Raw genomic sequence first — 27601 nt, 5'->3', positions numbered from 1 at the left:
CCTCGCCTTGAAGATAGCGAAGCTTTAACGGTGGGCACCATGAAGCTATTGCTACACCAGTTTAAGGATGAGGTGGCGTCCGAATTTCGCACGATGTTGCAGTCTTGCCAGCGGTCCGTTGAGGAGCTGGGCGAGAGGACCGGACACTTGGAAACTAAGATGGGGGAGGTGGTAGGCTCGCATAATACCTTGATCGATTCCCATGATACTCTTGAAGCGGAGGTGGCGGCTCTGCGGGACAAAGTAGCGGACCTGGAAGACCGCTCCCGCAGAAATAATCTCAAGCTCCGAGGGGTACCAGAATCCGTATCTAATAGCAGCCTACATGACTATACAATCGAAATATTCAAGAAGCTGCTACCATCCGCTACATCGGCGGACTTGATATTGGACCGTATTCACAGGGTCCCGAAGGCCCGCAGTGCTCCTGAAGGAGCGTCAAGAGATGTTCTGATGAGAGTCCACTTTTTTCATATCAAGGAATCCCTACTTAAAGCAGCCAGACCTACTTCAGATACGGCGAGCGCGATGGGCCGGCTTCAGCTATTCGGAGATTTTTCACACTACACCCTCACCAGGAGAAGATCCTTTCAGCCGGTCACCATGGCCCTTAGGAAAGCTGGAATCGTATATAGGTGGGGTTTCCCCACGCGGCTATTGATTGCTAGAGAAGGATCCACGATAGTAGTGTCTTCGGTCGACGACGGCATGAGACTCCTCCACAAATGGAATATAGCTGGAGACCAGGAGTCCGACTCTCCAGACCGCCGACTTCAGCCGGACTGGTCGACGGTTGGGAAGTAGGCCCTTATCACTGCAATGTTTTCCCTGCCATTGATATCCATCTATAAGACTAGCGTTGTTTCAGTATGATTGTAATGACCTTAGAGCTTATTACAAGTTGCATGCCTGGTTATTACATGCTCTATATCCATTAGAATTATATATGGCAGGGTTGTTGAGTTGTTGGGGTTTCTTATTTTTCCCCTTTCTCTTGTTTCTCCTCAAAGGGCGGAATGGTTCCACGGGCTCCGGGACTGGGGTGTATACTCCTTGCTGAGTCCTATTATTAGTATTATTAATATTGTTATTATTGTAGTATTTACAGTATTGCTCTGGGCCAGTTCCGGGACCCTGGGTCTCATTACTAATTAACCCATTATTACATTCCTTATGACACCCCGTTTATATGCCATGTGCGATTGTATTTACCATTTACAATTTACTAATACTATGACTACTTGATTGCGGGAAGGTTGGCCACTAACCTCCCTAATTTGTTAGGTGAGGCGCTGTATGTTTTGGCGCCTTACTATGACTTCGTATCTACACGAAGTTGACTATCCTTGCTTTGTGTACTTTATATTTCTCCTTTCTCTCTTTGTCCTCCTTAGTATGTCTCCTCGTGTGTCTCCCCCTCCCCCCCAGGACTCCTACCTCCTTACACATATGTTCAGGGAATTGTACCTATTGATCACATTATTTGGTTTCAGCGAATGCTCCGCCTCTTGGTTAGTTTATTATGGTTAACTTGGTATCATTGAACGTTAAGGGATTGAACTCCCCACAGAAACGCAAACTGGCCTTATCCTCCTTCTATAGAATGAAGGCGGATGTGGTCGCTATTCAGGAAACCCACTTTAGGAAATTAGACCCCCCCAGACTCTATAATAATCAATTTCCTACCTGTTACATGGCCAATGGCCCCGTAAAAAAAGCTGGAGTGGCTATACTAATATCTAACAATTGCCAATTTACCCTGGAATCTCAAATTGTAGACCCCGAGGGAAGGTATTTAATATTAATCGGAAAGCTGGAAGACTCAGTTGTCACCCTGGCCTCCTGCTATGCACCCAACTCTGGTCAACTCTCCTTCTGTAGGAATCTATTCTCCCTGATACAGAAGCACGCTAAAGGTGCAGTCATGCTACTGGGGGACTTTAATCTAGTTGTAGACCCCACTGTAGATAGATCTCTCCCCACTAGAAGTCCCTTAGCTAAATCCAGAACTTCCCCGATTAATACCCTTGGACTCAGACAACTACTAGGAGAATACGAACTTTACGATGCGTGGAGAACTAAACATCCTACGGTTAGGGATTACTCCTTTTATTCACATGTCCACTCCTCATACTCTAGAATTGATCTAGTACTAACAGACAGTGGGTCTTTACCGACTATTATGAAAATTAACATACTACCGATGACATGGTCAGACCACTCTCCGATTAAGGTCGTGTGGAAGCTCGAGGCACGTAGAGTTATCCCGAGTCCCTGGAGACTTGGAAACTTCCTGTTGGGCAATCTAGAAGCTTCACTGGCCTTGCAACAAACCTTAAGGGTATTCTTAGAAACTAACAAACCTGAAGACACTTCAGTCTTTAATAATTGGTGCTCTTGTAAGGCTGTTATGCGGGGGGCTGCCATTCAGGCCGCTTCACGACTGAAACGTTCTCAAATGGCCGAACGAGCTGAAGCCGAGAGCGAAGTTGCCAAACTAGAAATAGCACATAAAGCTGACCCACTTAATAAAACTGCCTTTAAGCTTTTGCTGACCGCAAGGGAAAGGGTAAACACTTTTTCTCTGCGGGAAGTACAACGAAACCTCGCTCGACTAAATCAGAGATTCTATGTATTTGGAAATAAGGCAGGGCGTCTTTTGGCGAGGAAACTGAGAGGTAGGCGAGCTAAGGCCAGAATCCACTTTGTTTATTCTCCCACGGGTTCAAAAGTCTATGATCCATATAGAATAGCAGATACTTTTGCAGAGTATTATTCCCGACTCTATAGCTTACAATCAGACCCTGATACCACCCAACCCATTGAAGCTGAAATTCAGTCATTTCTAAAAAATGTATCCCTGCCGACACTGAGCTCCGAGACCTGCCTGTCCCTTGGCTCCCCCTGGACGATGTCTGAACTTGAGGCGGCTATTGATGGTCTTCCACGAGATAAGGCATCGGGCCCAGACGGTTTTCCATCTAATTTTTACAAAACTTACAAAGCAGACTTGACCCCAGTCTTATTGGCTGTCTTTAACGAGGCATCAGAAGCAGGGAGGTTCCCGAAAGAGATGCTGGAAGCAAGGATAGTGGCTATCCCTAAACCGGGGAAATCTCCCACATCCGTTCAAAATTACAGACCGATAGCTTTGTTGAATACAGACGTCAAACTATTCGCTAAGTTAATTGCTAACCGTCTGTGCCCCTTACTGCCTACTCTTATAGCTGCTGACCAGGTTGGCTTCGTCCCGGGCAGGCAGGCCCCAGACAATACCCGGAGAGCTTATAACGTCATTGAATATTGTAATGCTAATAGAACGCCCCTCCTGGTCCTATCATTAGACGCAGAAAAGGCGTTTGATAGGCTACACTGGGGGTACCTAAGATCAGTTATGGGGAAGTTTGGATTTCAGGGTAGGTTTCTAGATTCCATCTTTGCATTATATTCTACCCCCTCCGCCAAGGTATATGTTAATGGGTGTCTCTCCAGGGGATTCGAAATTCTAAACGGCACAAGACAAGGGTGCCCTTTATCCCCACTAATCTTCGCTATGGCTATTGAGCCCCTGGCTGAGACTATTAGAACCGACACAGAAGTCTCGGGCCCTGAGATAGGGGGACTGAGCCATAAAATTAGTCTGTTTGCAGATGATATACTAGTATGCTTGACAAACCCCGAACCCTCCCTTATAGGACTCCACGCCATATTAGATAGGTACTCCAGATTGTCATTCTACAAATTGAATACTTCCAAAACGGAAGCCCTACCACTTCATATTCAGCCACATATCCTGGCCTTACTCAAGGATAGATACAGATATGCTTGGCAGGTGAGATCTATTAAATACTTAGGTATACATCTATCGCTTGATAAGGACCTTTTCGATTGTAACTACACTCCTTTATTTAGCGCCATCGACAAATTGATTAAAGAGTGGTCCCTACATGAAATCTCCTGGTTGGGGCGGATCTCTGCAACCAAAATGGTACTACTTCCGAAACTCCTCTACCTATTCCGGGCCATCCCCCGCCATTTCCCTAAAGCCCTTAGTGTTAAGGCTAATAAAATGTTATCACACTTTATTTGGAAAGGAGCGAAACCGCGGATCTCTAGGCAGGTTCTTTCATTACCCAAGAGCTTTGGTGGGGTAGCTTACCCCAACCTAGATGCATATCACTCTGCATGCCTACTCAGCCAAGCCCGAGATTGGTTTGTCGTGCATTCCCCCAAACCATGGGTTGTTATCGAAAAAGCCTTCTTAGGACCGATTAATATAACAGACCTATTTCTATTACCTACACAGAGTGTTCCGAAATGGTCAGGCCCTGGTGACGCGATTAGAAATACATTGAAGATATGGCACTCCGTGGTGGCATCTGACCCAACTATAAAACTACCTGCAGCAGACCTCTCTATCAGAACGGTCGCCTGTAATATCCCTGATCTTATTTTGGACACCTGGATCGACGCTGGAGTTGTGAGACTGAAAGATCTTTTTTCAAATGATAGCTTGATCCCGTTCTCCCAGCTTCAGTCGCGGTTTGGGATTTCAAAACATGATTTTTTTAAGTACCTACAGGTACGCCATTGGCTCCAATCGTATGTAAACGAGATTGGAGACCCACTTCCCTTACCGGCCATTATGCTCACCAGATTGTCATCACCTGGTCATAGGGGTGGGATATCCAGGTGGTACCAGTATATTGTCCTTTTGAATAAAAAAGGGAAGTTGCCTGCGCAGCTGAAGTGGGAGAGAGATCTCTCTCTGGTACTCCGAGAAGAAGAGTGGGATACAATTTCATCACTGTGCTTTAAAATTTCTAAATGTCTCCAGCATTCAGAAATGTTTTATAAATTATGCAATAGGGCGTACTTCACCCCGCAGAGGCTTCACCAAATCTGGCCCTCGACTTCCCAGCTATGCTGGAGAAAATGTGGTGGAGAGGGCTCCATTCTACATATCTTTTGGGACTGTCCAGTCCTGAGGCCTCTGTGGACGGAAGTATTCTCGCTCTTGGGGGAACTAGTGGGAACGACAGTGCCATTGGATCCAATGTTGGCTCTATTTCACTACCCCTCTCACACCTTCCTGAGCTGTGACAAATATATCGTAGGACATGTTTTAATATCAGCTAAAGCGGCAATAGGCCAACTATGGAAATCACAGTCCATACCCCACATTCAGACGGTTATTAATAATACCCATAAGCATTTTCTGTTTGAAACAGCGGGATGTGTATATTCTTCCTCCCCCTCTTCTATTTATATGAGATGGTTTAAATGGAGTGAATTCCGGGAGAGAAAAGGTCACTCCACAATTTTTAGTGATCCCATTGATACGGCAATACTACACCCTTCACAACCGGATGATGCCTAGGGCTGCAGAGGCCCTCCTAACTAACTAACTAACTAACTATCCATTTATCTCTATGTTACGATATTGGAGTAAGGTACCCCCCTGATACGCATACTCGCCTCCCTTTAACTTACCCTCATGTGTCGATGTCTTGTTTTGTCTTCCCCTTTCTACTGCTCTCTCGAGTCTATTATTCTTAAGGTTAAAGTCACGATTGATAGTCGTGAGAAGTAATGAACACGATTAGAGAACTGAGTCTCAAGATTCAGAGCTAGTTTATATGATTGTACCTGCTGTAACTTGCTCAAAGCTGAATTCATTTTTTGACCTTTGATCGTGAACAATTATTTGACTTTCCTTCTCTGTACTTGAAAATTAATAAAAAACTATTATTGAAAAAAAATATTGGTTTATTTAGTTGTAATGAATATGACCAATTTCACAGCACAGTAGAACTGTAGAGTTACAAACTTTGAAAGCGTGGTTGAGGAGGGCCCGAAAAGGGGATCATCTCCATCCTGACACTGCCCATGGTAACCTTAGATGGCAGCCGCACCTGGTACATTCACTGGTGCCAATCAACATCCCCCCCTGGTGGACAATGGGGGTAATTCAGACCTGATCGTAGTTTGCACGGCTACAATCAGCCACCCTGACATGTGGTGGGACGCCCAGCACAGGGATAGTCCACCCCGCATGTCTGGCCCTCCCCTTGCCGCACAAGTGCAATAGTATTGCACGGCGGTGATGCTAGCACGCACCCGGCGAGTAAGTCCCTTCCTGCGCAGCATTGCTGCGCTGGTAGGCGGATTTTCGCCGTGTCCTGGTTCGCGGCCCGTCCCCCACGTGGTCCGGGCACGCCTGCGTTGCCCGGACTGCGCCCCCAAAATAGCAGCTTAACGCCGCCGGACCGCCCCCTCCCGCCCAGCGAATGCCTCAGCCTGTCAATCAGGTAGAGGCGATCGCTAGGATGAGATTCCGATCGTATCTCTGGCATGCACATGGGCACTGCGACGCATGCGCAGTTCAGACCTGATCGCCCGCTGTCCGAAAACACACAGCAGCGATCAGGTCTGAATTAGCCCCTATATCTCAGAAGATTTGTCACATGGTCCTATTGAGATTGGTGCAGAGACTGGTGACCAGATTGTAACTGATAGATGGGAAGGGGTATAAACATAAGTTCAGGTGGGTTAAAAAATAATGACCTAAAATAAGGAGAAGAGTTTATAATAATGTGTGTAGGTTACACATGTGCTGGTCAGTTATTTTGATTGAGGCTAAAATGCCCGAAAGAAATATATGATTTCCAAGTGTAATGTTCCAAGGAATTAGCTTCTCACTTATTTTTATATTTCACGTCAGGTGCAGATTCCATGAGCAGTACATCCCATGAACAATATTATTCACATGTAGGTGACAAAGCCATAAAAGAAGGTAAGTCACATTGGGTTGTTACGTGTTTTCTACTTCTGAGTGACTGTACATAAGTATCCTGTAAAATTGGCTGCCAATCTGTTATTCCAAAACAATATCAGACAAGTTAGCAAAATCTGTATTCGATCTTATGCCGTCTAAATATGTCACAAATGACCAATGCCCGCTCGCTGGGCTATAATTTACCTGCACTGATTTTTGTTCCCTTTTTAAAATATATGTACCACATCTGTTTGACAACAGTTATTACTGTTAGCACTTTACCCCATGTACATGTTGATGGGAAATGAGATGGGTGCTATGCTGTCACAACTACTTTCATTTGCTGACCTTGTTTCACCATCCGAGTATCTGTAGATTGTAATCTTGCGAACAGGGCCTTCCTACCTCTACGAGCAGGGCCTTACTTCCTCTATGATAGTGTATTACCTAGTTTTGTGTTATCATTGTTGTTTCCAATTGTAAAGTGCAATAGAATTTGCTGCGTTATATTAGAAACTGTTAATAAATAATAAAAAAATAAGGGTGCATAATTCAGTCTTATCGATTTCAGAGAGCTGGGCGCTTTTGCATAGACCTGGGAAGCAGATGCAGAGTCTAGAGGACACAGGGATCTCTCCCATCCTCAGGGAATGTCCACAGAGATAGTAAAGCTTGTTAGCCATGCCATTAAAGGCTCCCAGACCTAATAGCTCCAGTTTTTGATCTGCTGACATTTTGGTCTCCCAGACCTAGAAGCTCCAGTCTTTGATCCATTGACCCTTGGAAAGGACCACAAAAAAGAACTCGTTTGGTCAGCTAAGTATCTAACTGCCATGCCTTCAGCCAAACATTTGGCATGATATGACAGTCTGCCCAATCAGGATCTGCCATGATGGGAGGGGATGCGTGTGTTTTGTCTACAGTCACTATGTCCACAGTGGCTATGTATTCATGAGAAAGCTGGCGCTGGGATCTCCTAAAGCAACATGTTTATAGTTATAACTTCTAGATGATTAAAATGCTTTAAGGAACATAACCATGTTAGGATCCTAGTGCCAAAGTTCTCATGTCTGCATAGTCACTGTCGACATTGTGACTTTAGACTTCCTCACCGCATCCTGGTGGCCTGGTGGAAGCCAATCTACCTTTCTTGGACTATAAATTCAATTCCACTTCCTGGATGGGAGGAATCATTCTTGTCCAGGAAGAACAGATGGACTTGGCGATATATTTTTAACTCCGGTTTCTTCTTGGCTCAGAAGTCAGATCTTAAAGTTGCTTCAGATGGTCAGGATTATGATGGAATCTTAAGGCCTATCATCATCAGCATGGATAAGACAAGCTCAGGGCATCCAGGAACATGAAGGACGAGCTTTGTTATGTTCTGATCTGGTAAGTGTTTTCTAGAGTGCCATTCAGACTCATCTTTTCAACTGCCCCGATGGTGTTCGCAATGATCAGGGCAGTTATGATTGCTCTTCTGAGATCCAGGGACAGGTTTTTATTCCCTATATTGATATTCTGCTGATCAAGGCATGGTTACCAGTCTTTCCTCTGGTTTGAGAAACAGAACAGACTTTGAAATCTCTAGCTTGGATCTGCAATTTAAAAAAATCCAATTTACACCACCTCAGTGAGTTATCCTCCTGGGACTGCTGTGTGATTTCTGACAGCACTGGGTGTTCTCTCAGAGGTGACATTTTGTATAGACTGGGAGAGTCTCATATATAGAGACCTCCTATTCTGTATGCAGGTAGGTTTAGGGAAGGTGATCTTAAAATTTGAGGTCAGTAGTGCATATTTCCATTTAAGTAAGTTAGAGAAAGCGATTTTTTTTTTTGTCAAAATGGAGTAAGATACAGTATGAACTGACAGCCAGTTTCTCAGACTGTCTCCATATGTGTGACAGGTCCTTCTCTGGTGGCTGAGTGTCAACAACCTCCTTGGGGTTATGAAGATGGTAAAGAGAGTGTCCTCCAATGGGCACAAAGAAAAGTATTTAGCATAAGTATAACAATTTTATTTCCCTCTTTTGGAAGAATGCCTCTGTAACATACATACAGCAAATAAGGAGATCCCCTTTACTTGGTCTCCTGTTACCTGGACCGTTTTTGGTACTGATGGAATAAGTCTGTTATGGAAGATTGCATTGTACAACTATACATGTCCCACTTGTTTTCCCTAATCTGGTCACAAAGGGTTCTATTCTGATTTGCTGTATGGAATGGAATTTTAAAGCATTCATACTGTACATTTTATGTTCTAACCTTAACCTCTTCCCCAATTACCTTTTACTTTAAACCACATTCTACAGAACCTTAGTCTCTGTATTTTCTCTCCATCCATAAGGGATATTTGGGAATCTAGTACGATGGGGTATAGACGGGGTCCAAAGGAGCCAGTGCATTTTAAATTTATTCAATTAGGTGTGCTGGCTCCTCCCCTCTATGCCCCCTCCCACAGGCAGTTTAGAAAAAAGTGCCCTCAGGAGAGGATGCACATCTCTGAGCTCCAGAGAGATTCTTCAGTTTTTTTTGTTTTCCGTTTGTTATTTTCAGTATGCTGTCTGGGCAACAGCATACCTGCACCGTGGGAGTTAAGGAGGGGGGACGGTCACCGGTCTTGCGAGGTGCAGAGCCGCTTCCCTGCTGCAGGACCACCGTCCTGAGGTGTTGTTGTTCAGCAGGGCACTGTGCCTTGGCTGTCACAGCCGCAGCACGCTGCTTACCCCTAACACTATGTAATGGGGTACCAGCGCTAGGAGTTGTATCACCAATTATTCAATGAATCAAATACCACTGGATCAGTTGTAATATTTAATAAACATAATTATCACATGTATTAAAAACGTGAGGATAAAGGTATTAGGAATTAACCATACAATTAAAATGTAATATAAAATAAAAATTAAAAATAAAGATTGGCTCTGAGGTAATATTGATTCAAATTGCTGGAAAGGACCCAACCATTATTTTAGTGATCCCGGACTTATTAAAGTGCAGATTTTCTCCTCCTTAGAATTATTTTTGCAGTCAGCTGGTAATACCCTTAATAGTACCTCTCACACAGTTCCATGTAAAGATGGTAATAATTGCTCGTCTGTGTAGATATTCAAGGGGTTTCCATATTCTTGCTGGTTGTGCTGAAAAGAAGTGGTTTGGAAGTCTAGTCCTTGGAAATCCAAGTATGCAGAGAAGTCCTTATCTGGATCAGGCTGGACAAAGGTTGGGATTCCACAGCAGTGCCTTAACGCGTTTCCCTGAGCCAGGTCACTCAGCTTCTTCAGAAGTAAACCTCAGAGTCATTCTGAGCCATTTTTATACCTCACTAATAGGTGCTTCACATTACAGCTGTGTTAGTTCTAATTTAATTAACTGATCCAGAGTTAAAAATAAAAATCATCATCTATTTTCAAGAAGACAGTCCTAAAATTATCATCATAAATCTAATTGTACATGATTATAAAAGAAAATAATCATTTAAACAGACATAAACATAGCGGTCATGTGACCTTATCTCACATTCACCAGTAATTCTCATTATAAAGTCAGGTGTGTTAAGCCCACTGGTAGGTCCTGTGGTTCCCACTTTGCATTAGGACACTCACCTGTGTGAAGGGCGAGTGCATCTGTGTTGCGCTCCACCGTGCGTTGCCACAACCCACGGACTCCGTTACCGGAAGTAGTCCGTGGGACGCACGGTTGGAACGCACCCAATGCATTGTGGGACTCCGTCACGTGCCCCAGAGTGGACACGTGATCGGGCCCATCGAGCGGCTCTTCTAATTGTCTGTTACTGGGATACATTCTGAATGGGAATAATCTATCCTAGTATAAACAGTGCATAAGAGATCATTTCATTATTTAATCTATGGATTCGCTGAATATAATATAATAATATAATAATACAGAGGGTAATATTCACATGTTATAAAAACCTATTGTTATAAAAAAACAGCATTATCTATACAGTGGATAATTTGTTTATCTAATTAGACATGATTGGTAAATAAGGCAAAAAATTAAAAATAATAATTAGACAAGCTCAGTAATATATTAAATAGATCTATTGGAATCCATATAGTTAGATAGATGTATTAATACATACATATTGTACAAAGGAGGGAGGTTTTTTTCACCTTTCATACTGCTAGCATATGTACATATATATGCATAAATTATACTTATGGTAGATTACAACTTTCATAAAATGGAATTAATTTCCATGTTCTCATTTAACCCATCCGGATGTAAGGAGTTAAATTGTAACATCCAAAAAACTTCTCTTTTGCAGAGATTAATGTACCTGTCCCCCCCCCTCTTATAGTGGGTTGTACTAATTCTAAGGCTATAAGCTTTAGAGTATCAGGATTGCCACCATGTTTTTCACAGAAGTGTCGTGATACACTATGTTTCATATATTTCTTAAGTATATTTCTTCTATGCTCTAAGAAGCGTATTTTAAGTGGTCGAGTCGTTCGTCCTATATAGGGAAGATTGCAACTACATAGCAATAAATATATTACATATGATGAGTTACAATTAATAAAGGTTTTTATAGTATGTATCTCTTTTTTATGAGGTATCTCTATTTGTATGGTTCTTCTCTCAATAAATTTACATGTGGTACATTTATCGTGACCACATTGGAAAAAACCAGATGGCCTTTCTATCGAAGTTAGCCAATTGGGTCCTTTGGTCTCGTTTGTTTCCTCTTTTATGTCTCGCAAATGGCTGGGAGCTAGCATCGATTTCAGGGATTTGTTTTCCTTATATATAACCCTAGGGGTAGGTGGAAGTATAGACCCCAATACATTATCATGTCTTAATATTTTATAATTTCTTTTTATGATGTTTTTAATTTCTCCTGCACATGAATTGTATTTACAAATAAATGATAAACCATTGTACTCTGATTTTATTTTTTCACCCGCATTATGTGTCTTATTTTTATTATCCACTAAGAGAGTACTCCTATCTAGAGCACGAACGTCTTTTAATGCATTTTGTAATAAGTCATCTGGGTATCCACATTTCCTAAAAGATTCAATAAGCATATCTGCCTGATGGTCAAAGGTATCTAATTTTGTACAATTTCGACGTATTCGCATTAATTGACTTTTAGGTATGTTCTGCTTCCATGGCTTAAAATGTGAACTATCAAAATGCAAATATGAATTAGTGTTAGTTTTTTTCACATGATTTGAGGTAACAATCTCATTATTATCATCTATTTCGAGGGCCACATCCAAGAATGTGATCTTGGATGGGTGAAAGTGTGAAGTGAAGGTTAAATTATATGGTTGTGATTGAGAGAAGAAATGAAGGAAGTGGCAGTGATATAATCCCCATCCCAAATAATAAAAAGGTCGTCAATATAACGGCCATAGAAGACCAGATTTCGCGCCCAGGAGCTTCCCTGTACATGGGACACTTCGAGGAGTCCCATGTTTGGGGAAGCTCCTGGGCGCGAAATCTGGTCTTCTATGGCCGTTATATTGACGACCTTTTTATTATTTGGGATGGGGATTATATCACTGCCACTTCCTTCATTTCTTCTCTCAATCACAACACATATAATTTAACCTTCACTTCACACTTTCACCCATCCAAGATCACATTCTTGGATGTGGCCCTCGAAATAGATGATAATAATGAGATTGTTACCTCAAATCATGTGAAAAAAACTAACACTAATTCATATTTGCATTTTGATAGTTCACATTTTAAGCCATGGAAGCAGAACATACCTAAAAGTCAATTAATGCGAATACGTCGAAATTGTACAAAATTAGATACCTTTTGACCATCAGGCAGATATGCTTATTGAATCTTTTAGGAAATGTGGATACCCAGATGACTTATTACAAAATGCATTAAAAGACGTTCGTGCTCTAGATAGGAGTACTCTCTTAGTGGATAATAAAAATAAGACACATAATGCGGATGAAAAAATAAAATCAGAGTACAATGGTTTATCATTTATTTGTAAATACAATTCATGTGCAGGAGAAATTAAAAACATCATAAAAAGAAATTATAAAATATTAAGACATGATAATGTATTGGGGTCTATACTTCCACCTACCCCTAGGGTTATATATAAGAAAAACAAATCCCTGAAATCGATGCTAGCTCCCAGCCATTTGCGAGACATAAAAGAGGAAACAAACGAGACCAAAGGACCCAATTGGCTAACTTCGATAGAAAGGCCATCTGGTTTTTTCCAATGTGGTCACAATAAATGTACCACATGTAAATTTATTGAGAGAAGAACCATACAAATAGAGATACCTCATAAAAAAGAGATACATACTATAAAAACCTTTATTAATTGTAACTCATCATATGTAATATATTTATTGCTATGTAGTTGCAATCTTCCCTATATAGGACGAACGACTCGACCACTTAAAATACGCTTCTTAGAGCATAGAAGAAATATACTTAAGAAATATATGAAACATAGTGTATCACGACACTTCTGTGAAAAACATGGTGGCAATCCTGATACTCTAAAAGCTTATAGCCTTAGAATTAGTACAACCCACTATAAGAGGGGGGGACAGGTACATTAATCTCTGCAAAAGAGAAGTTTTTGGGATGTTACAATTTAACTCCTTACATCCGGATGGGTTAAATGAGAACATGGAAATTAATTCCATTTTATGAAAGTTGTAATCTACCATAAGTATAATTTATGCATATATATGTACATATGCTAGCAGTATGAAAGGTGAAAAAAACCTCCCTCCTTTGTACAATATGTATGTATTAATACATCTATCTAACTATATGGATTCCAATAGATCTATTTAATATATTACTGAGCTTGTCTAATTATTATTTTTAATTTTTTGCCCTATTTACCAATCATGTCTAATTAGATAAACAAATTATCCACTGTATAGATAATGCTGTTTTTTTATAACAATAGGTTTTTATAACATGTGAATATTACCCTCTGTATTATTATATTATTATATTATATTCAGCGAATCCATAGATTAAATAATGAAATGATCTCTTATGCACTGTTTATACTAGGATAGATTATTCCCATTCAGAATGTATCCCAGTAACAGACAATTAGAAGAGCCGCTCGATGGGCCCGATCACGTGTCCACTCTGGGGCACGTGACGGAGTCCCACAATGCATTGGGTGCGTTCCAACCGTGCGTCCCACGGACTACTTCCGGTCACGGAGTCCGTGGGTTGTGGCAACGCACGGTGGAGCGCAACACAGGTGCACTCGCCCTTCACACAGGTGAGTGTCCTAATGCAAAGTGGGAACCACAGGACCTACCAGTGGGCTTAACACACCTGACTTTATAATGAGAATTACTGGTGAATGTGAGATAAGGTCACATGACCGCTATGTTTATGTCTGTTTAAATGATTATTTTCTTTTATAATCATGTACAATTAGATTTATGATGATAATTTTAGGACTGTCTTCTTGAAAATAGATGATGATTTTTATTTTTAACTCTGGATCAGTTAATTAAATTAGAACTAACACAGCTGTAATGTGAAGCACCTATTAGTGAGGTATAAAAATGGCTCAGAATGACTCTGAGGTTTACTTCTGAAGAAGCTGAGTGACCTGGCTCAGGGAAACGCGTTAAGGCACTGCTGTGGAATCCCAACCTTTGTCCAGCCTGATCCAGATAAGGACTTCTCTGCATACTTGGATTTCCAAGGACTAGACTTCCAAACCACTCCTTTTCAGCACAACCAGCAAGAATATGGAAACCCCTTGAATATCTACACAGACGAGCAATTATTACCATCTTTACATGGAACTGTGTGAGAGGTACTATTAAGGGTATTACCAGCTGACTGCAAAAATAATTCTAAGGAGGAGGAAATCTGCACTTTAATAAGTCCGGGATCACTAAAATAATGGTTGGGTCCTTTCCAGCAATTTGAATCAATATTACCTCAGAGCCAATCTTTATTTTTAATTTTTATTTTATATTACATTTTAATTGTATGGTTAATTCCTAATACCTTTATCCTCACGTTTTTAATACATGTGATAATTATGTTTATTAAATATTACAACTGATCCAGTGGTATTTGATTCATTGAATAATTGGTGATACAACTCCTAGCGCTGGTACCCCATTACATATTGTCTATTTTCTAGCGGGGTCTGACAAACCCCTCCCAGCTGCTGTGGTATTTCTAGTGGGTAGTATATCTACTTTCTTTGTTACCCCTAACACTGCCTGAAGGTGACATCGGTGGTGAGTACAAACCGGGGGCCCTGCTAGAGGGGTCCCCTGGTTCAAAGTGCGTCTGACCACGGGCGCGGCGTACAGGACTCTCCCGGGGGGGTCCCGCTATGATCCCCCGTGTGGAAACTGGCACTAACGCTTGACTAAGCACTCGTGTGAGGTTTTGAGCAAAAACTGAGACTTTGCCAGTATAATACTATTAGGTATCTCCAGCGCCATTGGAGGGGCAGAGCTACCTCAGAGCGGGACCTGAGGCGTTTTGGCGTCTTCTTCTGCTTACTGCAGCACAGACAGCACACACAGCGCTTCTTGATCGCCAGACACGCTGGATATCTGGTACAGGGTGTAGAAAAGGGGGAGAGCCGCTTGTGTACACTATATAAATCCTATTTAGGACAGAAATTGTTAGTGTTTACAGTATTATAGAGAGCTGACAGCCTCACTTGGGCTGTGCTGTTTAGGGTGTGCTGGTGTCCTCTCTCTGTGTCTCCTCTCACATACAGTAGGGCAGGCTTGCAATATCACTTCCTGTGTATGTGTATGTTGTTGTGCTTACTGTGAAACATGGGTAAACACAAGCTGTGCAGTGTATGTCACACCAGATTCTCTCCATTATGGTTCTGTTTCATGTGAACAATGCAGTCAATCTTCACAAATTAGTGAAAGGGCTGGGGTTGAGGGTCCAGAGCCCCACTGGTTAGGGTCTCTTAAGACTTTGATGTCAGATATGTCATCCGAGCTCACTGCTAATGTGCAAAAGACTCAGCTACTACAACAAACTGTTGCAGATTTAGCTGCTAGGGCAGACGCACAGCCCCCCTCTCTCCTGCAGGTTCAAGCGTGGTTTACCTGCTGTACTCTCTGATACAGATCATGATATACAGGAGGATGGGGATGACCTGGATCCCGTTAGTGGGGATCCTGATTCTGCTCAGGGTATTGAAGTGGGGATCCTGATTCTGCTCAGAGTATTGAACCCCTAATTCTGGCTATAAAGGACGTGTTAAAGCTCCCTCTAGAGGACGCTGCGTCACAGCAGTCGTTTATCTTTGTACAAAACAAAACTAATGTCACTTTCCCTGACTCTACAGAGTTAGATGACCTATTCAAACAAGCCTGGAAAGATCCAGACAAAAAATTCCAAGTGTCCAAAAGGTTTTTGTGCACTTTCCTATTTGCTCCTGAAGGTAGAACATTTTGGGAGGAACCCCTGGGGGTGGATGTATTAGTCTCTCATCTGTCTAAGAAGGCGGTGCTGCCTGCCCCGGGCTCCTTTACCATGAAGGATCCTGGGGATTGGAAGATAGAAACTACCCTAAAGTCTATATACACAGCAGCTGGTATATCACAAAGAACGGTCATTGCGGGTTGCTGGATGACCCATTCCATTCATTCCTGGGCCATTCAGATTCAGGGAGGCCTCTCGGGAGATATGCCTTGAGTTACTATGGTGGCTCTCCTAAAACACATTCAGGACACTACACGTGTCCTCTGTGATTCGCTCAAGGAGATGGGGAACATTAACGCTCGGACTTCTGCCATGACAGTGTCGGCGCGCAGGGCCTTGTGGTTGCGTCAGTGGATTGTGGACGCAGAATCCAAACGTACTGTGGAATCCCTCCCCTTTTCTGGGGAATGGCTTTTTGGGGTCGAATTGGATGCCTGGATTTCCAAAGTTATGGATGGGAAATCCACGTTTCTCCCCTCTGGGGCCCCACCGGTGAGATGCTCCTATCTGGGGCCATCTGTCCAGTCCTTTCGGTCTCACAGATTTCGATCTAAGGCCAGAGGTGCCTCCAATGCGACTAGAGGCACCAGAGGTAAGTCCAGAAAAATTGCAAGCACCAGTTCTCAGTAACAGTCCACCGGTTCTGCTTCTACTAAGGCCTCAGCATGACGGTGCCCACCCACCCCGAGGGGATCTTGAGGTGGGAGCTCGACTGTGTCACTTCAGCCGCCTCTGGGAGACTTCCTGCTAGGATACCTGGGTCAGAGATCTCGTTCTCAGGGCTACAAGCTGGAGTTCGACAGTACTCCATTACCCCCCCCCCCCGCGCGATTTTTCAGACCTTCTTGCAAGGGGTACTCCACATACAACCACCTTTTGTGCTGCCTACGGCACCCTAGGATTTGGATGTAGTGTTGGCATTTCTACAGTCTTCCTCGTTTTAACCTCTGACGACGGTAGAAGACAAGTACCTCGTGGAAAACGGTGATGTTACTGGCCCTGGCTTCTGCTCGAGGTGTCTCAGAATTGGGGGCCTTATCATGTAAAAGTCCATACTTGGTCTTTTACGAGGACAGAACGGAGCTCCGGACTAGACAGCAGTTCCTGCCGAAGGTTATCTCCGCATTTCACCTGAATCAACCTATTGTGATTCCGTCCAGTTCTGATGCTTCTGCTCCTCCGGAGACATTGGATTCTGTGCGTGCCTTGAAAATCTATGTCAAGCGCACAGCTCAGTTTCAAAAAATGGATTCCTTGTTTGTGCTCTTATTTTGCGCAGAAGAAGGGTTGCTCTGCTTCAAAGCAGTCCATTGCTCATTGGATTATGCTTACTATTCAACAGGCTTATGTGTCGGCAGCCTTACCTGTTCCTAAGTCTCTGAAGGCCCACTCTACAAGATCAGTGGGCTCTTCCTGGGCGGCTGCGCATGGTGTCTCGGCCTTGCAACTATGTCGAGCTGCTACCTGGTCGGGGAAGAACTTTGTAAAGTTCTACAAGTTTGATACCCTGGCCAAAGAGGATACCCAGTTTGGGCAGGCGGTGCTGCAGTAGTCTCCGCACGTTTCTGGAAGCTTTTGGACGTCCCCATCGTACTAGATTCCCCAATATCCCTTATTGATGCTAGAGAAAATATGATTTTAATACCTACCGGTAAATCCTTTTCTCGTAGTCCATAAGGGATATTGGGCACCCGCCTCAGTGCGTTGACTATTCTTCAGGTTCTTGTTGTGTAGTTACCTGTTCAGCTGTTGCTGTTGTTGTATGTTAGTGGTGTGCTGGTTTGTAAATTTCACCACTCTTTATCATATTTCCTTCTCTCATATATGTCCTTTCTCCTTCGGGCAGTTTTTACCTAAAACTGCCTGTGGGAGGGGGCATATAGGGGAGGAGCCAGTGCACGGGCTCCTTTGGACCCCGTCTATACCCGTTCGTACTAGATTCCCCAATATCCCTTATGGACTACGATAAAAGGATTTACCGGTAGGTATTAAAATCCTATTTTCATTTCCTCCTCTTTTTAGTATTTCATTTAAAATATCACTTGTTTTACTGAAAGGAAGGACAACATTTGTCACTGTGGACGCCTCCTAGTTTTAAAGGTATGCTTTCCAATATCAGAGAGATTACTTTGTAAAGCTAATCGTGGTCCAGTGTCCGGAAAGCATCTCTGGTTCCATAATAATGCTATGTTGCTAGGTTTGTCACTGGTAAGTCCTCTAAGTTTGGACCAAGAATTAAAATTATCAGACTGTACTGGTAAATGGGGAAGATGCTTAACAGTTTCTCCTATCCTAAAAAAACAGTCTTAAACTTAATCTGCTTGCTTTTTGTACCTTTACTCTCTGCTTATGTGCAACTTTAGTGTGATGTTCATTTACCTTGTTTTTACTTTTATGCCTAGAGAATGAGCCAGAGTTGGAAAATGAGGCTAACAAGGACTTCAGAATAATGACTGTAAATGACTCAGTAGCAAGCAGGAATTTGAGTGACCATGAGGTTAGATCTCTGCTGCAGGTGTGGTCAGATGAGAAGGTCTCCCATCAGCTGAAAGGTATGCTTGGGAACCAAGAGCTTTCTGAATGAGATCTCTAACAGGCTAATGGAATTAGGAACTAAAGCCCAGTACCCACGGGCCGATGCAGGAGAGATGTGTGCTGAGCGAACCGCTCAGCACACATCTCTCCTGCTGCTCAGCACAGCGCGATCTGTGCTGAGCGTGCGGGGGGAGACGGGGGGCCGCCATTTCACCCAGCGGGTGAAGTGAGCGACCCGCTAGATTGGCCTGCATGCAGGCCAATCTAGCAGCAGCGATAGCGATGTGCGGGGCCGCGCATCGCTATCGCCGAGGGGGCTACACACGGAGCGATCATGCCGATATTCTAAGCAATCTAGTCAGATTGCTTAGAATATCGCTCCGTGAGTACCCCCCTTAACAGCAAGTAGTAGCAGAGTGGGTCAAATTGCAAAAATCCAAGTACATTGTATTCTTACTAGATGTAACTCAACATGGACACCTGGCAGTTTGTACAAGGAATTGATGATGTAATGAGATGATTGTCTGTCTAGAGCAGGGGCATCCAAACTGTTTTCTTGAAGTGCCACATTAAGAAAATGACTTTGAACAGAGCTTTGTTCTCACAGTTTGCCTCGCAGCAATTAGGTAAGGGTTCAGGCAGAGCCGGCCCTAACCAATATGATGCCCTAGGCAAGATTTTGGCTGGTGCCCCCTAGCACCACCGCTGGTTCCGCCTCTGACCTTGCACCTCTTTCCCAGCACCATCACCCCTCACCCATAGCAGTCCTTATTTTGGTGTTTGTACCTCCTACATTTTAAATAGGAACAGTTCGCACATTTGGTGCACAGCCCAAAAAGGAGTGTGTTTTTGCTGGCAAGGGACATGGCCACACAATAGTAACCCCAATTCCAATTACGCCACACAGTACTGCAACTTTATTCACATTTGATCATGCGATAGTGTCCATAATTAACTTTACATCCCACAGTAGTATCACTTTACCTTATAAACGTTACTCCTCACAGTAGAGCCCCTTGTTCACATAACATCATACTGAATTGCTCCTTATTCACATTACACCACACCCTATTGCTCTTTATTCACATTAGACAACACATTAGTGCCCTTTCTATATGCAATGCCACATAGTAGAGCACCTTATACACATAATTCCACACAGTAATGCCGCTTACACATATGAGACACATTATTAATGTCCTTATAAACATAATGCACCTTACATATTATGACAACCTTTATTAATGCCCTTTTACACATACTGTAATGTCCCTTACACATATGCAGCACATTATTAATGCCCTTATACACATAATGACACACACAGTGCCCCTACACATTTGCTGCACATTATTAATGTCCTTATACACATAATGACACACATAGTGCCCCTTACACATATGTTGCACATTATTAATGCATTTTTACATGACACACATAATGCTCCTTACACATATTCTAACAACTACTGCACAACCACCCCACTCACATGCACACAGCACTCACATTGCCACTAACACTGTAACCTCTGCCTCTGCTTGGATACAGATGTGTCCTCATAAATCTTGCCTCAATGCTAATGTCGGGCACATTTTTTTCATGAAAATGCATCTTATTTGCATTGCTATGTGGTTAGGATGCACAAGCAGCTTCTGCTGATTAAAATGATATGCAGCATGCCTATATACTGTGTGAGACTGTGGCTGTATCTGCATATGAAATGCTACACACAGAATATAGGCATGCCGCATATCATTTTAATCAGCAGAAGCTGATGATGCCCCTAGGCATATCAAATGCCCTAGGCAATTGCCTAGTTTGCCTATGCCTATGGCCGACTCTGGGTTCAGGCAAATAATTTACTAGTCCTGGAGACCAGACAGAGGTGTGGACAGTGTGGGGGTCCGGACTCTAGCAGGGGGCGGGCCACATTTACCCACCACGCATTGGCTAGAGGTAACCTCAAAGAACAACCTCCCTATTAATATATGGAGCCACAAAGTACTTGAGGTAAAGACCCCTGTTGTACTGATAAACCTGAGCTATATGTTTTAAATACAGATATTTCTAGACAACCCTTTGACTTCTTTTTAGGGAATTGTTTGTATCTTGTATACAGTGAACGTCGATTATATCTAGTAGGGATGCATTGTAGACTGTCTAGCTGGACGAAACCTTGACATAAGTGCTCTCTGTCTGTAAATACAAGTTGAAGATAAGAACATCGATGGTAACGTAGTCCAAGCATTTGCTTTAGGAATGAAAAGGAAAGCCTCTCAGTCTTTGTGCCGTCATGTATACAGAGTATAATACAATCACAATATCTACAGCTTAGTGATTTGTTTTTTTGTGTGGGCTGAAGAACTGCTCCTTAGGCAAGGACTTTTTCCATGGCTGTTGAATTTGTTTATGGCTTTTTGTTTTTTTGTTTTTTTATATACGAATAGTGGTGATTTGTTGCATGCAACATATGAGAACAATGACATTGCTGCATGCTCCACCTTGAGTGGATTATTTTTTTATTATATATATTTATTTATATAGCGCCTCAAAGTGTCTGCAGCACCACACGTGGAGATATACACTGGTATAAACAAACTTGTCATGTGGTAAAATGATACGAATAGAGTTCCGTCATAGTACGTTCTGTTGAAATACAGGAATCTTTACATATGTGCTAATGATTACAGAATGCCTTTTAGTAATCTGTAAATAAGAACATATTTCCATCATTATCCACATACTGGCATCACTATTATTGCTGCTGAGTTTCATGTTGTTGGAGATGCTTACAGGGCAGATACATTTTGATATGCCACTCCCCATCTAAACATGCGCTCTATATAAGCAGAAATAATATCCAATTTTCTCTTACGTCCTAGAGGATGCTGGGGACTCCGTAAGGACCATGGGGATAGACGGGCTCCGCAGGAGACATGGGCACTAAGAAAGAACTTTAGGTGTGGGTGTGCACTGGCTCCTCCCTCTATGCCCCTCCTCCAGACCTCAGTTTATTACTGTGCCCATAGGAGACTGGGTGCATTACAGGGAGCTCTCCTGAGTTTCCTGAAAAGAAAGTATTTTGTTAGGTTTTTTATTTTCAGGGAGCCTGCTGGCAACAGACTCCCTGCATCGAGGGACTGAGGGGAGAGAAACAGGCCTACTTTAATGTTAGGCTCTGTTTCTTAGGCTACTGGACACCATTAGCTCCAGAGGGAACGGAACGCAGGTCTCACCCTCGCCGTTCGTCCCTGAGCCGCACCACCGTCCTCCTCGCAGAGCCGGAAGATAGAAGCCGGGTGAGTATGTAAAGAAAGAAGACTTCAGAGGCGGCAGAAGACTTCAGATCTTCATAGAGGTAACGCACAGCGGTAACGCTGTGCGCCATTGCTCCCATACAGCACACACACTGCAGTCACTGTAAGGGTGCAGGGCGCAGGGGGGGGCGCCCTGGGCAGCAATAAGGACCTCCAAATCTGGCTAAAATAGTGATATACAGGCTAGGCACTGAATATATGAGACCCCCGCCAGTTTTTTGAAAATTTTCAGGGGGACCGAAGCCCGCCGCTGAGGGGGCGGAGCTTGTTCCTCAGCACTCACCAGAGCCATTTTCTCCACAGCACACCGCTGAGAGGAAGCTCCACGGACTCTCCCCTGCTTACCACGGTGAAAGAGGGTTTTTAAGAAGGGGGGGGCAAATAATTTGGCGCAAAATAGATGATAACAGCGCTATCTGGGTAAACATATTGTGTTTTTTCCTGGGTCATTAGCGCTTTGTGTGTGCTGGCATACTCTCTCTCTGTCTCTCCAAAGGGCCTTGTGGGGGAACGGTCTTCAGATAAGAGGTTTCCCTGAGTGTGTGTTGTGTCGGTACGCGTGTGTCGGCATGTCTGAGGTAGAAGGCTTTCCTAGGGAGGAGGTGGAGCAATGAGTGTGGTGTCTCCGTCGGCAACACCGACACCTGACTGGTTGGATATGTGGAATGTTTTAAGTGCTAATGTGAATTTATTGCACAAAAGGTTGGACAAAGCTGAGTCCAGGGAACATGCAGAGAGTCAAGCCCTGCCTGCCCCTATGTCGCAGGGACCTTCGGGGTCTCAAAAGCGCCCACTATCCCAAATGGTAGACACTAATACCGACACGGATTCTGACTCCAGTGTCGACTACGATGATGCAAAGTTACAGCCAAAATTGGCTAAAAGTATTCAATATATGATTATTGCAATAAAAGATGTTTTGCATATCACAGAGGAACCCCTTGTCCCTGACACGAGGGTACACATGTATAAGGAAAAGAAACCTGAGGTAACCTTTCCCCCTTCTCATGAGCTGAACGAGTTATTTGAAAAGGCTTGGGAATCTCCAGACAAGAAACTGCAGATTCCCAAAAGGATTCTTATGGCGCATCCTTTCCCGACTAAGGACAGGATACGGTGGGAATCCTCCCCAAGGGTAGACAAAGCGTTGACACGCTTATCCAAAAAGGTAGCGCTGCCATCTCAAGATACGGCTACCCTCAGGGATCCTGCTGATCGCAAGCAGGAGGCTACCTTAAAGTCCATTTACACACATTCTGGTACCTTACTCAGACCGGCGATAGCGTCGGCTTGGGTTTGTAGCGCTGTAGCAGCGTGGACAGATACCTTATCGGCGGAAATTGATACCCTGGATAAGGATACCATTTTATTGACCCTGGGTCATATTAAAGATGCTGTCTTATATATGAGGGATGCTCAAAGAGACATTGGCCTACTGGGTTCTAGAGTCAACGCTATGTCGATTTCTGCTAGACGAGTCCTATGGCTCGGCAATGGACAGGTGATGCCGACTCAAAGAGGCATATGGAGGTTTTACCTTACAGGGGTGAGGAATTGTTTGTGGAAGGTCTCTCGGACCTGGTCTCCACAGCTACGGCAGGTAAATCAAATTTTTTGCCTTATATTCCCTCACAGCCTAAGAAAGCGCCACATTATCAAATGCAGTCCTTTCGGTCAAATAAAAACAAGAGAGTACGAGGATCGTCCTTTCTTGCCAGAGGTAAGGGCAGAGGAAAAAAGCTGCCAACCACAGCTAGTTCCCAGGAGCAGATGTCCTCCCCGGCCTCTACAAAATCCACCGCATGACGCTGGGGCTCCGCTGAGGGAGTCCGCCCCAGTGGGGGCACGTCTTCGACTTTTCCTCCACATCTGGGTTCACTCACAGGTGGATCCCTGGGCAATAGAAATTGTTTCCCAGGGTTACAAGCTGGAATTCGAAGAGGTGCCTCCTCGCCGGTTTTTCAAATCGGCCCTACCAGCTTCTCCCCCAGAAAGGGAGATAGTTTTAAATGCAATTCACAAATTATGTCTTCAACAGGTGGTGGTCAAAGTTCCCCTGCTTCAACAAGGGAGGGGGTATTACTCAACCCTGTTTGTAGTCCCGAAACCGGACGGTTCGGTCAGACCCATTTTAAATTTTAAATCCTTGAACCTATACTTGAAAAGGTTCAAGTTCAAGATGGAATCACTCAGAGTGGTCATCGCTAGCCTAGAAGGGGGGGATTTTATGGTATCCCTGGACATAAAGGATGCATACCTTCATGTTCCCATATATCCACCTCATCAGGCGTACCTGAGATTTGCGGTACAGGATTGTCATTACCAATTTCAGACGTTGCCGTTTGGGCTTTCCACGGCCCCGAGGATTTTCACCAAGGTAATGGCTGAAATGATGGTGCTCCTGCGCAAGCAGGGGGTCACAATTATCCCGTACTTGGACGATCTCCTTATAAAAGCGAGATCACAAGAGCAGTTGTTGAACAGCGTGTCACTTTCACTGAAGGTGTTACAGCAACACGGCTGGATTTTCAATATCTCGAAGTCACAGTTGGTTCCTACGACTCGTTTGACCTTCTTAGGCATGATTCTGGATACGGACCAGAAAAGGGTTTATCTTCCGATAGAAAAGGCCCAGGAACTCATGACTCTGGTCAGGGACCTATTGAAGCCAAAACATCACTGCACTCGAGTCCTGGGAAAGCTGGTGGCATCTTACGAGGCCATTCCCTTCGGCAGGTTCCATGCGTGGACCTTCCAATGGGACCTACTGGACAAGTGGTCCGGGTCACATCTACAGATTCATCAGTTGATCACCCTGTCCCCCAGGGCCAGGGTGTCTCTCCTGTGGTGGCTGCAGAGTGCTCACCTTCTAGAGGGTCGCAGGTTCGCCATTCAGTACTGGATTCTGGTAACCACGGACGCGAGACTCCGAGGTTGGGGAGCAGTCACACAGGGAAGAAACTTCCAAGGTCTTTGGTCAAGTCAAGAGACTTGTCTTCACATCAACGTCCTGGAGCTGAGGGCCATATACAACGCCCTTCGTCAAGCGGAGACTTTGCTTCGCGACCTACCGGTTCTGATCCAGTCAGACAACATTACCGCAGTGGCTCATGTAAACCGCCAAGGCGGCACAAGGAGCAGAGTGGCAATGGCGGAAGCCACCAGGACTCTTCGCTGGGCGGAAAATCATGTAGGCGCACTGTCAGCAGTGTTCATTCCGGGAGTGGACAACTGGGAAGCAGACTTCCTCAGCAGACACGATCTACATCCAGGAGAGTGGGGACTTCATCAGGAAGTCTTCGCACAGATTGCAAGTCAGTGGGGACTGCCCCAGATAGACATGATGGCGTCCCGCCTCAACAAAAAACTACAGAGGTATTGCGCCAGGTCAAGAGACCCTCAGGCGGTGGCAGTGGACGCCCTCGTGACACCGTGGGTGTTCCAGTCGGTCTCTGTGTTTCCTCCTCTTCCTCTCATCCCCAAGGTGTTGAGAATAATAAGAAAAAGAGGAGTACAGACAATTCTCATTGTTCCAGATTGGCCGCAAAGGGCCTGGTATCCGGATCTGCAGGAAATGCTCACAGAAGATCCGTGGCCTCTTCCTCTAAGACAGGACCTGTTACAACAGGGGCCCTGTCTGTTTCAAGACTTACCGCGGCTGCGTTTGACGGCATGGCGGTTGAACGCCGGATCCTAGCGGAAAAGGGCATTCCGGATGAGGTCATTCCTACTCTGATAAAGGCTAGGAAGGACGTGACGGCTAAACATTATCACCGTATATGGCGGAAGTATGTTTCTTGGTGTGAGGCCGGGAATGCTCCTACGGAAGAATTCCATCTGGGCCGTTTCCTTCACTTCCTACTATGGTGGCCAATATCGGGATCGGCGGGATCCCGGGATTTCGGCCCAAAAATGGCCGGGATTCAGTCCCGGGATTGGAAGCTCCAATCCCGGGGATGAGGGATCAGCGTTGAGCGTCCACAGGACGCTCAGACACTGCCCGGCTTCCTCTTTCCTGGTCCCCAGCGCAGCGTGAGAGGTCACACTGCGCTGTCAGTGGCTCCCAGCAGCGATCAACGGATGTTCCCCTCCCGCCTGCCCTCGGTATATGGTAAATTATATGTGCAGAGCGAGGGGGCGGCCACCTAGATAAAAGCCAATCCCAGGGTATCCCGGGAATCCCGGGATTGGCCATTTTTCAATCCCGATACCCGGGTTTGAAAAAATGGCCCGGGATTGGCTTCCCTACTTCTTACAAACTGGAGTGAATTTGGGCCTAAAATTAGGCTCCATTAAGGTTCAGATTTCGGCCCTATCCATTTTCTTTCAGAAGGAATTGGCTTCTCTCCCAGAAGTACAGACTTTTGTGAAGGGAGTGCTGCATATCCAGCCTCCTTTTGTACCTCTGGTGGCGCCTTGGGACCTTAACGTGGTGTTGAGTTTCCTTAAGTCTCACTGGTTTGAACCACTTAAAACGGTGGAATTAAAATACATCACTTGGAAAGTGGTCATGTTGTTAGCCTTGGCTTCGGCTAGGCGAGTGTCGGAATTGGCGGCTTTGTCTCATAAAAGCCCCTATCTAGTTTTCCATATGGATAGAGCGGAATTGCGGACCCGTCCTCAATTCTTGCCTAAGGTGGTTTCATCTTTTCATATGAACCAACCTATTGTGGTGCCTGTGGCTACGCGAGACTTGGAGGATTCCGAGTCCCTTGATGTGGTCAGGGCTTTGAAAATTTACGTGGCCAGAACGGCTAGGGTCAGGAAAACAGAAGCACTGTTTGTCCTATATGCAGCCAACAAGGTTGGCGCTCCTGCTTCCAAGCAGACTATTGCTCGCTGGATCTGGAACACGATTCAGCAGGCGCATTCTACGGCAGGATTGCCGTTACCAAAATCGGTTAAGGCCCATTCGACTAGTGCAACGGTCTCGTGGCTCACTACACTCGCCACAGGTTCTATTACCACTCTATGGGTGTGGTGGGAATAACCCCTGTTTGCTGGCATTCCGGCTGCTGGCATTCTAAGCGGTCGGGAATCCGGCATCGATATCCTGACAAGTGGGATCCTGACCGCCGGTAAAGCCACTACATCCCTGTTTCCTAAGTTGTAGTCCTTCATTGCTCTTAGCAGTATTGTATCTGGAAGTGTTGGTGTTGTGGCACTATCATCATGATGTTCGACCAATGTTCTTAAAAAAATGCTCATAGGGAGTCCCTTTTTTTTTCATTTAAAACATGATTGCACTATATGAAGATGTCATTTTATCATTCTCGTAAGTGTATTTTCTGTATTTACAGATTCTCAAGTACCAGCTAAAATTCATATTTCTGATCAGAAAATGACATATGTTCCTGACAAACCCCCGCCTGGGCTCCCTGTTACTGTGACAATTGGAAGGATGCAGGACTCAGAAAGGTTTATCAATCAGCATGGAGACTATCAGCAAGAACACCATAGCTTTACTACTCAGGTGAGTTGTACAGTGTATGTGTCTACAT

The 27601-nt window shown here is 44.3% G+C and overlaps 1 protein-coding gene across 6 annotated transcripts in view; it reads left to right on the top strand.

Moving 5' to 3' along the window:
* The window catches only part of LOC134925082 (multifunctional protein ADE2-like), a 203381-nt gene that overhangs the window by 52075 nt on the left and 123705 nt on the right, over window positions 1–27601 (top strand). For 3 of the 6 annotated variants that reach the window (XM_063920893.1, XM_063920890.1, XM_063920888.1), the window contains exons 3-5: window positions 6725–6796; window positions 18651–18800; window positions 27401–27573. In XM_063920893.1, coding sequence (XP_063776963.1) covers window positions 6725–6796; window positions 18651–18800; window positions 27401–27573 — 395 coding nt within the window. Of the gene's footprint in view, window positions 1–6724; window positions 6797–8037; window positions 8171–18650; window positions 18801–27400; window positions 27574–27601 lie in introns of those variants that run through there. The other 3 variants (XM_063920891.1, XM_063920889.1, XM_063920892.1) reach the window with 3 other exon arrangements.

Source organism: Pseudophryne corroboree, chromosome 1, assembly GCF_028390025.1.
Source record: "Pseudophryne corroboree isolate aPseCor3 chromosome 1, aPseCor3.hap2, whole genome shotgun sequence".
Classification (NCBI taxonomy): Eukaryota; Metazoa; Chordata; class Amphibia; order Anura; family Myobatrachidae; genus Pseudophryne; species Pseudophryne corroboree.
The sequence above is the reverse complement of the archived record's forward strand: the minus strand, read 5'-3'. Positions and strand labels throughout refer to the sequence as shown.